The sequence below is a fragment of the Molothrus ater genome, chromosome 6, assembly GCF_012460135.2.
Source record: "Molothrus ater isolate BHLD 08-10-18 breed brown headed cowbird chromosome 6, BPBGC_Mater_1.1, whole genome shotgun sequence".
NCBI classification, from domain to species: Eukaryota; Metazoa; Chordata; class Aves; order Passeriformes; family Icteridae; genus Molothrus; species Molothrus ater.
Genome location: NC_050483.2, coordinates 39,363,214 through 39,377,117, shown reverse-complemented (window position 1 = coordinate 39,377,117; position 13,904 = coordinate 39,363,214). Strand labels below are relative to the sequence as shown.

At 51.5% G+C, this 13,904-nt stretch overlaps 1 protein-coding gene across 1 annotated transcript; it reads right to left on the bottom strand.

The window, feature by feature from the left end:
• Window positions 1-161: 161 nt before the first annotated feature.
• Window positions 162-10,703, bottom strand: LOC118687906 (acetyl-coenzyme A synthetase 2-like, mitochondrial). The gene is given in 15 exon segments (XM_036385112.2): window positions 162-254; window positions 256-339; window positions 428-552; window positions 900-963; window positions 1,204-1,331; window positions 2,004-2,130; window positions 2,627-2,739; window positions 3,129-3,221; window positions 3,369-3,506; window positions 3,907-4,054; window positions 6,117-6,269; window positions 6,871-7,046; window positions 7,516-7,715; window positions 8,858-8,954; window positions 10,330-10,703. Coding segments are annotated over 15 exon segments (2,052 nt in total). The 5' UTR covers window positions 10,643-10,703.
• Window positions 10,704-13,904: the final 3,201 nt, after the last annotated feature.

The following is a 13,904-nucleotide window of genomic DNA, read 5'->3' as shown; positions in this document are numbered from 1 at the left end:
GACAGGTTTTGAGGGTCTCTTGTGTTGTGGAGGGGTCACTTCAAGACTGCAGTGGAGGTGTGATCTGAGAACTTACTGGCCACCACTTGCCTAGTGGCTTTTCTGGGTGTTTCCCTGGTTTTGCAGTGGAGGAGGAGGAGGTGGCTGCTGGCAGAGCCAAGCTAGTGGCCCTTCTGCCGCTCCACAAGGTGCTTGTGTCCCTCTATGATCTGCTGCACAGCCTCATGGTCATCCAGTGTGGTTAGGTCCCCAAGGCTCACTGGCCTTGTCCTCCACAATTTTCCGCAGCACCCGACGCATAATCTTCCCTGAGCGTGTCTTGGGCAGCCGGTGTGTGACCTGTGATAGGGAGGAGCAGAGTCAAGGCTCAGAGAAAGGGCTCGGCCAATCTGCCAGTGTGGGTGTTGGACCAGTTTGCTTGTGTTACCTGAACATAATCTGGAGCTGCATACTTAGCAATCTTCTTTGAGATGAGCTCCTGTAGCTCAGCAGCAAGAGTCTCCTGTGTGTAGCCACTGGCCTTCTTCTTCAGCACAACAAACACATAGGCTCCTGGCAGAAGGACCACCAGGTCACTGAGCATGGTGCATACCATGCCCCTGAGACCTGCCTCGTCCTAGTGCCAGGAGAGCCCCTCTCTACTGGTAGCCTCAGGGGATGCTCTGTAGCCAAAACTGCGTGCTTTTGGCTACACAGAAGCACTGCTGCTGCCACCCTATGCTGCTGCCACCTTAGGCAAAGCCTAGCTCGTTAGTGGGCAGGTGCAGGTTGTGATGGATGTGCTGAGATCCCCACTAACATGCTGTATGGTGCGGACACAGCACTGCTACCAGTCCCACTTCCCACCACAGTGCCATAGCCCCAGGAGATGTTTCAGGGCAGGAAAGAAAACATCTTACCTTCTCCCTTGATCTCATGTGGGTAGCCAGTGACAGCAGACTCTGCCACTGCCACATGGTGATTCTGGAAGAGAACAGGGCAGGGCTTTGACTCAGTGCTTTTGGCAGGCTGGCTGCCCCCTGGAGCTGCCCTGACCTGATTTGGCTGCTGCAGCCCACAATAATGCAGGGGGATAAGGAAGGACCTCAGATGGCCTCTGCCCTTTTTCCTTCCTGCCTCAGTAGGTCTGCAAGCACTGATCTTTTCCTCCTGCCCCTGACTGCTTTAGTTTGGATGGCTTTACCTCCCCCCCACCTCTCTTACCACAACATTCTCCACCTCTGCAGTGCCCAGCCGGTGTCCACTGATGCTAATGATGTCATCTAGCCGTCCTGTTAGCTGGTAGTAGCCCTCACTGGTACGATACACACCATCCCCAGTGAAGAAAAATCCTGCAGTAGCCAGAACCATGCCATAGTCACTTGCTGGAGGGAGCATGTGAGCTGCTCAGCAGCCATACTCAGCTATATTTCCCTTCCTCCTCTCTGCTGGCTTCAGGACCCATGTACTCTGCTTCTTCCTCAACTGCTCAGGGTAAATGTGTCCACCTTCCTTGCTAGTCTTCTGCCTAAGTTGGTACCTGCTCTATCATCAGGCTCCTGCCCTCATTCTGCACTGTACTGGCTAATGCTGTGCCTGTCTCATCATCATGTGCTGGGGGGCACTTTGCTCCAGTGTAGGTGCCTGTGGTCTTGCTGCTTCTCCTTGCATTACATCAAGACAGACACACACTCTTGGGCTGGCTCAGCGCTCTGGGTGAGTCACAGAGGCTGACAGGGTTTGCAAGAGATGCAGCAAGAGGTCTGTGCTCAAGGGGACTGGGGGTAGAAGGACAAATCCACTGCCTTAAAACAATGTGTGGTCCAGTTGGGAAGGTTGGTGAGGGGCAGTGCTGTGATATCAGACCTAGGGAGATGAAAGGCTCCAGGACTGTGGAGGGTCTCTGGAAGAACAAAGGAGCAATACCAGCTCTCCTGAATCCTGCCCCATACAGAAAGCCAGCAAGTGGACCCAACCATGCCCAATCAAATGTGTGCAAGTATCTTGCCACATGTTTTCCTTACCTGGATAAGAAGTCAGGTAAGTTTTCAGAAATCTCTTGTGGTCATTGTAAATGGTTCGTGCCATACCAGGCCAGGCTTGTGAGATGCAAAGAGCTCCTGAGACATCATTTCCCAGAAGGACATTTCCCTGTAAAACAGTTACCTTTTAGTAACCATGGCTGAAGATACTTGGGATGTGTAGATACTGCCTGTTTAACAGCGCTGTGATGGAAATGTAAGGGAGGGCAGTGAGGAGGGTCCTGTGTGCCTCACTTCAACAGGACAGGCTTAGTCTCTCCCAGCATATGCCTGCAACAAAATGCCTCCCATGGTGGGATGCAAGGCCTCTCCAGGGAGACTGGCTGTCCCTGCCCAGCCCTGTCCTTCATGGAAGGATGTGCCAGGGAGCCCAAACACAGCTTCTCTTATCAGGACAGTGCAAGCTGGACAACAACTCAATTTCTGCACTAGCTGGAAGAACAGCTTCCCTGTTTGTGCCTTTCCAGTAAGGAAGGTTGTGGTCTAGCAGAGATGAGCAGGAAAGAGATGCTTACAGATTTCCACTCCCATTGGCAAGTACACACAGCAAGCACCTGGGGGAAAGGGGGCTGAGCCAGCACCTGGACTGCAGGTTATAAACATACCTTGTCATCCAAGAGGGAGGGGCTGATCCCAAAAAAGGGTCTCATAGCCATGCCTGGAAGGATTTCAGCTCCAGGATTAGAAGGACGGGGTGAGATACAGATGCCTCCTGTTTCTGAAGGAACAGAAACTGTAAGGCTCATCAAAGTCAGAGACAAGAGGAATGCCAAGTAGTGCTGCTTGGCCTTTGCCTTGTCCTTCACTACACACTGCATGGGCTGGGGCTGGCTTTGCCAGAGAGCTGGGGAAGGAACTTTGCAGAAGGATGATGATGTTCATTTAGTTCAGCAGGGATCTGCTGAGATGTACCCTCAAATCCCTATGTTTATCTAGGTTAACTTTAAAGGCCATTTTTCTCTTGTATATTTGGGTGCTCAAGGGCCCTTACAGCCTTGCCCATACAAGACTGTCAGCAACAACCACTATCACTTGGCCAGAAAAGCAGCAGGTCACTCCTAAAGCCTGGGAGAGCAGAAGCTAGAACAAGGAATCAATGCATCTCACCAGTTTGCCACCAAGTGTCCACTACTGGGCATCATGTCTCGCCGACCACACGGAAGTACCATTCCCACGCCTCCTTGTTGATGGGTTCCCCCACTGCAAGGGGAAAACAATAGGGCAGAGCAGAAATAGTGCAGTCTCTTGACTCTGGGGTCTCATGTGCTGTTACTCTTGGCATTTGTGTGAAGAGGCACAATGTGATGTCCAGGGATTTGCTGCCCCAGCCCGTTTTGCTGCACTTACCTGAGCCAAGCATTTTGAGAGAAGAGCGGTCATACTTCTTCACCCATTCATTGCCGTACCTCAGGAGCAGGCGGATGGCGGTGGGTGCCCCATAAAACTGGTTAATTCTTAACCTCTCTACCATTTCCCAGTAGCGGCCTGGAATGGAAACAGGGCCAGTAAGCACCAACACAGGTCCTCCCAGCCCAACACCAAGGCAGAGAAAGAAGAGGTGAGAGCAAAGGCTCTCCAGCAGTGCCAGGACCCTCAGCCAAGTTAATTGTATGGTGGGAAGGATGGAAGCAGTTCAGGAGCAGCAGCCCCTTTTTCTTCAGATCACCTAGCTCTGCTACTGTTCCTTCTGCAGGGAGGGAGAGGGATTAACAGCTCCACCCCTCGAGAAGCAGCAGTGACTTCTAAGCAGAGGAAGAGACTTCCCCTTGCAGCCCATGGGCTGCTGCTGAGGCAACAGAGCCTTTGCTGCTCATGTCCTGGCATCAAGCTGCCAGCTCCTTGCCTGCTGTGAAATGTCCCAGCTCCCCTGAGTCACCTCACTCACCGGGGTTAGGGTAGACAGGAGTGCTCTCAAAAAGGACCGTGGTACCACCATTGCAGAGGGGGCCATAGACCACGTAGGTGTGTCCCGTGATCCAGCCGATATCTGCCACACAGCCAAAGATGTCCCTGTCCTGGTAGTCGAACACGTACTGAGCAAGAAAAGAGAGGCAGTGAGGGTTTCACCTGGGCCTGCATTCCTGCAGGGGGCACAACAGGGAGCAGTGCACTCTCTGTCAGCCCTAAAATTACTGTGTTCTTCTGTCTTCCTACCACCCCTGCAGGGACACCTTCTTCCTGCAAAGAGTTTCTTTTAAAAAAAGTCAGAAAACATAAAATTCGTTAAATAAAATTGAAGTTAAATAAAAACCAAGATGTGAAGATGCAGGAGACAGACACTTAAAAAAACCTCACATACAAATTTGCTCTTTTCCAATAAGAGATATTGCTTTTCTTTCCTTTTGCTGGTATTTAGACAAGGCTGATCCAAGTATCTTGTAATACCCAGAACCTTCTGGGTAAGAAAGATGCCTCTGTACTTATGTGACCATGTGGAAGGAGAGGAGTTGTAGACAAGAGCAAAGTGGCAGAGGACTCCATGAGCCTCCTGCAGGTGCTGCTGGACTCCAGATGGACAGTAAACACTCCAAACCCCCTGAGCTCAGCAAGGAGCCCAGCACAGGAGCAGTGAGGCAGCAAGCAGAGGGACCATGTGATGCCTTGGCCCAGAGCAACCCCAGCCTGCCCACAAGAGTTGGAATCTTTCCATCTCAGCTGGGTGAGTGCAGTGCTGTGCCTGAAGGCAGAAAGCAAAACAAGCTCTTCTTCCCACTGCCCCATTTATTCCTCATGAGACCCTTGGCTGCAAGGCTGGAATATGAAGGAATTATGACTACCCTGTGCAGGGCAGAGCTGAGTGCTGTCATATTGGCAGCAACACAACCATCTTCCTAAAGCACTCTTCATTTCATTTACTCAGTGCCTGAAAAGCTTCCTAGGGGCCACTCTCCCCCTACCCTATCACTTCTTGCTGTCTCCTCTGATTTCTGTGGTTTCAGACCCCACTCTTTTCTTCCTGTAGCTCCCTGCTGACTTTCATCTGGGGACTCCGGGGCCTCAAGTGTTCAGAGGTGCCATAATGGAAGCTTCTTTTAGTTCTTCTGTCTCTTTTTAGCGGAGCAGTGAGTTATGGTAGCAGCAGTCTGCTCCATCTAGCTGAGGGATCTGAGTGTGTCAGCCCTGTGTCCAGGTTTTCAGTGCTCCTGGGAGCTAACATGGCCACATGCTGCTCACCCCCTGCATTGCAATTCTGGAATGACAGCCCTGGCTCTTGCAAACCTCTGAGGGTCTTGAGAGGGTCACCCATCACACGGGCACAGCTTAGTGCACAGGAAAGACAAGGGCTCCCACACCTCTGGCACACTCCCAGGAGGTATGGCCTTCAGCATTCACGGCTAACAGAGAAGACCAACCAGCCCTGAGCTTGCTTTGTCACAGGGAGTGTGCTCTGAGGCTCTACTGGAACTGCAGTCACACTTAGGAAGAGCCAGATCCAAAGCTAAGGGACTGTTCAGCTAAGAACTCCCTCTTACATGGAACCTCATATTATGTCATAGGAATGCTCCTTCCAATCATTCCTACAGCCAAAGGCATCTCTGTGCTGGACTCAGTGCCCTTTTATACAGTTCTAAGTTTGTTTTGGGCATGTGTTGTGGTTAAAGGTTTCCCTCTTCCCAAACATGACCCACACTCTTCAGATACAGGCCCACTGGGGTCTATATCTGAAGGGCACTCACCAGCTTTTACAGGTATTGCACATTGCTCCTCCCAGAAGCACTGCCTTTGATCTCCCACCTGAGCTGGGCTAGTTACACTTAGGAAAAGTCACAGTTTCTAGGAACCAATTGGCTTTTTCCTCCTAACTCAGTAATATAAAATTACTCTTGCAAGGCTGAGCATCCTATCCAATGGTTCTGTTTAGTGTAGGACAATGAAAGAACAAAGCCAAGAAGGTAGCTCAGAGCAGTATGTATTTGGGAGACCCTGCTATGGAGCACTACCTGTAGCCAGATGTGGTCTGCTGGGGCTTGGAGGGTTTCCCAGAGGCTTTGCACTGGAAAAAGTTGAGCCCATAATGCAACAAAGAGCATGCGTCTTCCCTGCACTGCCTGTGAACTGCTGGCTCATGAGCACTTTGTGGCTGGGATCCATTACCTTGTGTGTGAGAGCAGCAAACAGCAAGTAACCAGCCTGGGAATGAACCAAGCCCTTGGGTTTGCCAGTGCTGCCTGATGTGTAGAGAAGAAACAACATGTCTTCACTGTCCATGACAGCAGGCTCACAGTATGCATCCTCCTTCATCATCTCCTGCAGGAAAAAGCACAGCAGTTCTCTCAGGGTCTCACTGCCTCCTTTGTGTCATCCCCACACCTGCTTGTGCACCTTTCTCCCAAGTCTCCCTCCCCTCTGAGCGCTTGTAGGGAGCACCCTGCTCCCTACAAACACCTTTCAGAAGAAATGGATGGCAAGGGCTCACCTGTTCAGAAGCTGTGCTCTGTGCTGGCAGCCTAGCACCCTGTGTGCTATGGATAATTGGCACATGCCAGGTCTGCCAGCAAGCCCCTGTGTGACAGTGTAGTAGCAGTCCAAGGCTGGATTCACAAAGTAGCAGCCCATGTCTCATGTGTTTCTAGGCCCCTGTCCACCCTGCTATGTGCTCTGGCTTGCACTGCCTGCCCCTGACAGCACAGGGCTGGTAGTGTAGGAAGACACACCAATGGCTACTGGGACTGTCCTGAACTTGTGTGCAGCTCTGACTGCCACTGCTGCTGTGGGACAATGTCCCCAAATTCTGTTAATGCCAGCAAAACTGCCATGGCCAGGTGAGATCCTCTCCACTGAGTGTCCCTGCATCCCGAGCAAGCACTTTGCCCAGGAGAAGTGGCAGAATTGCTGGGCAGCCTCTCACCTCCTCCAGGGGCACATCTAGAGCTGTCATGGGAACCTTGCTGGTGGTCCTCATGGAAACCAGAACCCGTTTCACTCCAGGGCACTGCTTCACAGCCTGGTCCACTGTCTTCTTTAGCTCAATAATCTTACCACCTCTTAGCCCCTGGTTCACTGTAATCACTGTCTCTGACTGGGCTGCAGAAGACAGAAGAGCCACATAAGCAACTCTGCCCCTGTCACCAGTCACAGAGCAGTCTGGCTCTGCCATGACCTTTCACCTCTCTCTCTGTCTCCCAGCCCTTAGTACTCATGTCCTTCACTTAACAAATACAGCAGCTTTGCATCTTGGTTTTCCATTCATTTCTGCCTGTGTTGCATCCCCTTACAGGAGACATTGAATCCCAGTCCTTCAGTCCCATGGATGAAAGAGAAAACCTGTTCATCCCATGGGCTGGAATGTATTTAGGAGCTCATGCCATTTATTGGGTTGCTAGTACCTGCTCCATGACTATACATTATGCCAGGGTACTCTCAGAGAGCCCAGGGAGTCTCACTCAGAAAACCTTTGCCATCCCCACAACCCTGAGCCCCCTGAGCAGCTGAACCAAGAAGCTCAGCACCGTCCCCCAAGAGAAATATGTCACTGTTACCTACTGCCTCTTACCATCCCTGATCCTGTCAGCCAGAGACTCTGCACTGAAGCCAGCAAACACCACAGCGTGCACGGCCCCGATGCGGGCACAAGCCAGCATGCTGGCCACTGCTAGTGGGCACGGGGGCATGTAGATTGTCACCCTGTCACCCCGCTTCACCCCTTGCCGTTTCAGGGTATTTCCCAGGCGGCATGTCAGCTCCAGCAGTTCCCTGCCCAAAGAAGCAATAACACTGTTAGAGGCTTTCCTGCAGATCTTACCCGCATGCATAAAGATGGGGGCCTCAGAGTCACAAGGACACAGCTTATATCCCTACATACCCTAACCCTCCTCACTCTGGAAGACCATGGGAGAGCTGTAAAAATGAGTGGGAAGGAAAGAAGAGAGTCTCTAACACAGACTACTATTTATGGAAAAGACATAAATTAGAATGATTTCTGTACAACAACAGCCACTGGCAATTCCTCTGGTTCAGCAAACCCACAACACTTCAGCTGACTTTCTCAATGACAGCCTCCACATTTCTTACCAACCTGTACAACCAGTGTGACACACTACCCTGCACATCTGGAGGTTACATGTGAGAACTTAAGATATCTTTCCCTAAAACAGGGTCCCATGCTTAACTAAAGCTGAGGTGAAGCAAGAACAGCAGCTGTAGGAAAGCAGTGAGCAGAAAGATGGCTCTCTCAAGAAGTGTCCCTCCCAGAAACCACAGCTTGGCTGTCAGTGAGTCATTTTATGGAAGGGCTCTCCATGCATGGGAATTGGCAGGAGTGGCTGGTCATATTTGTTGTGTGAGGCCTGAAGTCAGAGAGGACAGAGGGACTTGTTTGGTGTGCAGAGAGATTTAAGTGAATTCTGTGGCAGTGACTCAGAGAGCCTGCAATTTAAGCTGGAAGGTGGGAGGCCCCAGACCAACCTAGCAGGGCTGGACAGGCAGCTGCCCCAGAGAGCCAAATCCAGCAGCACTGCTGACATGAGGATGAGTGTGGGATTTCTCAATGCATTTGCAGCTATGAATTTGCTTTCCTTGCAGACCACTTACCCAGAAGTTTAGATAACAGGAACCTCGGCGGGAAGGCACACGTGTGCCTTACCTACAAGCATTGCAGGGCTGCCCCAAGGGGCTTATATCTGCCTCCCCAGCTGGGCAGGGACTCCTCAGGGCCCAGGAGATTTAATCAGGGCTGAAGTTTCAGATCAGCACAAGCAAGCCAACAGCTACCACACTCTGGATCCGTGTGAAGGGATGCTGCATTCCCTCACATGACACACATCAGCAGATCAGCCCTGTGCAGTGTTCATGCATGCTACCATGTGCCTCTCATATGCTGAGAGGTAATTACTGACCTGTAGGTCACCCGTACCTCCTCTCCAGGTTCATCCTTCTCCCAGATTAAGGCCACTTTGTCTGGGGCTACATGGACATGACGGTCCAGACAATTCACTGGAAAGGAAAACCCAGTATAACTGACAGAGCAACCCTCAGTACCTCTTATCTCTCATAAAGCCAGTACTGCCTGTCCCATTTTCAGGTCAAAGTCAGGGCTGTGTGTGAGTCTTCTCAGCATTAGCCTTGGGCAACCTTTGTGGATAGCAGCCAGGAGATCACAAGCACCAACCCAAGCCTGTTTTGCTCCTCACCAGTCCAATACCTGCCAATCCCCACTATCAGCTTCCTCCTTAACTGTGACCTCATGCAGTTCAGAGCAGAAAACGCCTGAAGTCCCTTTGGAGGTCACATCCCCAGTGCCCTCAGAGTGCTGACAAACATTAACTAAGCTGTCACTCCACCCAGCACTGCCTTGCAGCTGCCTCTGGGGTGAACCAGGGCAGTTTTTAGTGGCGGTGCTCCTAAATAACAAATGTAGGACAAAGGGAAGCTCTGCACTGGAAGGCTGCAGAGTGCATTCATTCAAGATGGAAAAGAGCCAGGGTAAATACAGAGTGCACAGCTCCTGGCTTTCCAGGGACATTGTAAGCTGAGGCTTTGGCTGCAGTTCTTCCATGTAATTTCCCACATTGCTGGCAGCTGCAGTTTCCTCAGAAGCCTTGTTCCACTCTCTGTTTTCCTTAAACCTGCTAAAGTCGTGGGATGATGCAGCAGCCCCAGTTTGCATACCAACTTTTTTCTTCTGACCATTTGCAGTTTTCCAGGAGAGAAAGAAATGCATATAAAAGGAGAAAAAGTAAGATGTGAAATCCCAAAGGAAAATAACTCCTGCTTTTTTTCCCAATAGATTACATAAGATCTGATTTTCTCAGAGGTCTGTCTTGTATTTTGAACACAGGGACCAACAGCACTGTGAGCAGGACACAGTGTCACCATCCTGTGTCTTCCTCTGATGGACACCCTAAGCCAACAGACCCAGGCCACAGAAGAGGCTCCCACTACAGTGGTGACAGTATGGCACATTTCTCCTGTATTTTGCTTTTTACAGATTTATCTTGCCTCCTCTGAGCAGGAATGACCTAGAGCAACCCTGCCTGCTGAATGCACAGGGTTTTGGTGTTAGTGCTTATGGTCCTGCAGGACAGAGTTACTGCACTGCAGTGGGATCTATGGGGTCTGGGGGAGAGCAACCCAGCTCCCAGCACACACCAATCCAGCTGTGACCTCTCCAATGAAACCCAGCTGCTTCCTCAGGGTCAGCCACAACCTTACACTACAGCCACTGCAGGACCAACTGGAGCTTTTGGGGATCCCCCTCTCTCCAGACCTTTAACTCTGTGCTCTTCTGATACATTCCCAGGGCTGAAGTCACGCACATAGAAGCGCCTGCAAATGCTTGGTACGATCCCACGTCCATCTCCTTCCTTACCTGTCACATTCAGCTGCCCCCCCAGGAACCAGGAGACTCTGCCCTGGTACAAGTTGCAGTCCTGGACAGAGTGGAAGGGGGTGATCCAGGTGAGCCGGCTCCTTCCTAGTGCTCCCCAGAAGATGTCACTCTGCTCCACTGACAGCTTGTACAAATCTTGGTGGTCCTTGGGTCTGGGGAAGGCGATGGCTTCAGGCATGTAGGCAGTGAGAGGCCCGTGGCTCCAGGGTCTGGCAGCCACCAGCCCAGAAGGGCATCTGGGAGCCTGAGAAAGAGCTTTGAAGCAGCAGGTCCTGGCCAGCAGCCTGGCCATCACTGCAGGTATCTGCCTCTCACTGAGGAGATGGATACCTGCAGCCCTCACAGCTGCTCAGCACACCTGGCCCAGGCAAGACTCAGGCCTCTGTGGAAGGTGGGGCTACGTGGTAGGGATGACTGGACACAAAGCAGCTCTCTCACACAGCACCCCTTCTGCCCTGCCTTGTTCCTCTCGTCCTCTCTTCCACAGCACTATGGGAAAAAAGAAATTCAATCACTGAAAGAGAGGGGAAAGGGGTGGACTGTAGAAATATTTGACTGAAAATAACCTTCATGCTAATCTGAGTCCTGACAGGAGTTCTTGAACAGGAGCCAGGTTAAACGTGTGCCTTTAAACGTCTTTAAACATCTGCCTGGGCTCTCCTCAGGGGCCGAGGTGCCTGGGCCACACTCCAAGAGCCTGCTCCTTCTCTCCTAGGGCTGCACTGCATCCCCAGAGCCATCTGTTTCATCCCCACTTGCCTCCCTCACACCTCCATCTATTCATCACCATCCCCTGCCTTGCCTCTGCATCCCTCCGTCCTCTGCTGGCCACAAAGGCACCTTGGGGCAGGTCCCTATAAATCTTAGGGCCACCCCCATGCTAGTCATGAGTGACAGCCAGAATTAATGCCCATTTCTGGCACAGCACTAGGCTGTGGTGGTCCAGGGAAAGTTTTTCTCACGTAGCTGTCAGCTGCAGGAGAGGAATATTGTATCCCATCCCACCCACTTTGCTGGGTGGCTGTCAGAGCTGTCCCTCTGGCAGGTTGGGCTGGGCTCTCTGCCTCCTCCCAAGCACTACAGAATGGCTGTACCACCCACCAGCTGGGCTGGAAGCATTCAATGAGGCCATGGTGGAGCAGCTGGGGTGGTTTGGCATGAAGCATTGCAGCCCATCTCCTCACGCTGACCTCCCACCTCCAGCTCAGCTGCCTCCCTGCCTCCAAAGAGGGTTTTTTCCCTACCTTCCTTTCTTTCAGGCCCAATATAGGTAGGTTTTTTAAGGTAGAATTTGCAGGATTCCTTAATGTCATTGACCAAATTCCCTTCTCTTCCTAGAGGGCACTAGAGAAGAGCAGAGAAAGGCTCTCCCTGCAAGTAGGGTTGCTCTCAGCCACGCACACCTAAGGAATCAACAGCAGAGATTACAGGGTTAGTAGATCTCCTCTTTGCTCTTGAAAGTGCAACACCACTCACCATCTATGGAGCTGGTATGTTTGGTGGACAGGCTGGACACCAGTGTGGGAGACAGCCACCATTTCCCATCAGGTGCACACATCCCAGACCACACACCTGTTTTGTATCAAAGCCACCCCGAGCTTGGCGGGACCTACAAGGGCCCTGTCCCCTGAGGAAACACAGACCTTTGGGCCTACAGCCTCTCCACAAAGTCAAGCCAAGCACCCTCATTGTTCCACAAGTCTCTTATTTCCTATGCACCTCAGCATTTTTCCTGTCCCTGGAAGACATTAGGTGTTTGCAGCAGACCACTCCCGAATTCTCTCAGGGAGAGAGAGGCTGGTGGCTCCTTACCTGGCGTCCTGCTCTAACACAGGCTGCGTTCCGTTGGGGAGGAGCCCACTGGTCGCAGGGGCGGGTCCCTGGGGGCCTGGCAGAGCCAATCAGCTGGCTAGTTTGGAGATTGATAGGCGGTTAAACCACTCAAGAAGACTTGCACACGCCTCTGCGGAAAAGCGGGTTTAAATACGAACGACCGAAGGCCTGGAGAAGCTTTCTCGACTTTCGGCCTGTGAGCAGGTGCCTGCCTGGGCTGGGCTGCGCCGGGCTCTGCTGTGGCACTGGCCCCTTCCCGCGAAGCCTGCCAGGCCCTGTGCCAGTGAGGCAGCTGGGGCCCCTCCCCAGCAGAGCCTGCTGGTCCTTTTTTGCCAGCGGCTTCACCAGGCCATGCTGACGAGGCCCATTCCAACGCTGAGTGCAACCACGAGACCAGGACCAGCGCTGAGAGTGACCCCACAGCTGGCCCCATGTGTAGCCCCAAGGCCAGGAGCAGCCAGGGCCAGGAGTGGCCACTGTCATCTCGGGCCGGGAGCGGCCACATAGTCGGGACGGCACGACCAGGACAGAAGCGCACGGCTGTGGCTCCTCAGCATGGCTCACAATGAACTTTGTTTAGCCCCTTCTAGCCAGCCATGCTGTGGACAGAAGGACAAAAATGGCAGCAGCAGCTTTTCCTGTTTTCAGTGCTCCATGTGAAGAAAAGCACTGAGTAGAGCCAGCGGCCGGCACGACTCGCACAGTGTTGGCGGAGAGCGTATGACCAGCAGCGAGAGGCGCAGTGAGCGATCTCTCTGATGCAGAGCCTGGATGAGATCAACCTTTCAGCACTGCCGAGCTCTATTAGAACTATTTCATTGATTAAGCTTGAGAACAAACAAGCCTACAAATACCAGTTCTCTCCCGAATCAGGAAAAGGAAAGGTGAAGACACGTAGAGAAAAACAACATGGGACGCTGAAGTCAGTGAGGAAGGAGTCAAATTCTAGATGGGAGGGGATTGAAGAGATGCCTTAGTTTTGGGCTGAAATTCTTTTGTAAGGCTATGGTGAAGATACATTTGATATATCAGACTTTGTTTTTTCCCTGTAATTCATGGAATGCATTGGAGGGAATCTGTGTTGAAATAAGCAGATGTTGCAGTGGCTGTGATCCAATGAGAAGCTTGAACAGAGAGACATGAGAGAGAGGAGAAACCTTGCCCAGGAACAGAAAGAAGAAAACCTCTGTTCCCAGAGATGGATGAAAAGAACTTTTGCTCATCCTTAAAATAGTACCCTATAAGTTGACATGGCCCATGAACACAGGCTGTGGGAAGGCTGCAAGAGATGGGAGGGACTTCACATTTCCAGGTGGCTGCTATATGTGGAAATTAAAAACCATGAGAGAACCGTTTCTTGTGGAGAAGTCTCCATAGTGTGGCAAGAGAGACTCCTCTCCCTAAGAGAACTGAAGAAAGATTGTTTTAGAGGTGACAAACTGACTGAAAGTCCCAGGTTTTGTCTCTTTACATTTTCAGTGGGAAAGAAAAGAGGGTGTGGGGGGAGGAAAAGTGTTCTGAAGGTTTATTCTGATTTTCTTTTTATATTTTTCTTTTAATTCTATTAATAAAGTTTTATTTATGCCCTTTAAAGTTTTGAGCCTGTTTTGTCCTCCTCCTAATCCCTCTCACAGCAGGAAATGAGTTAATAATTCTAGAGGATGCATTGGTGTTTGGCCACCACTAAACCCACTGTGCCTGGTAACCCAGAATAGGCTTCC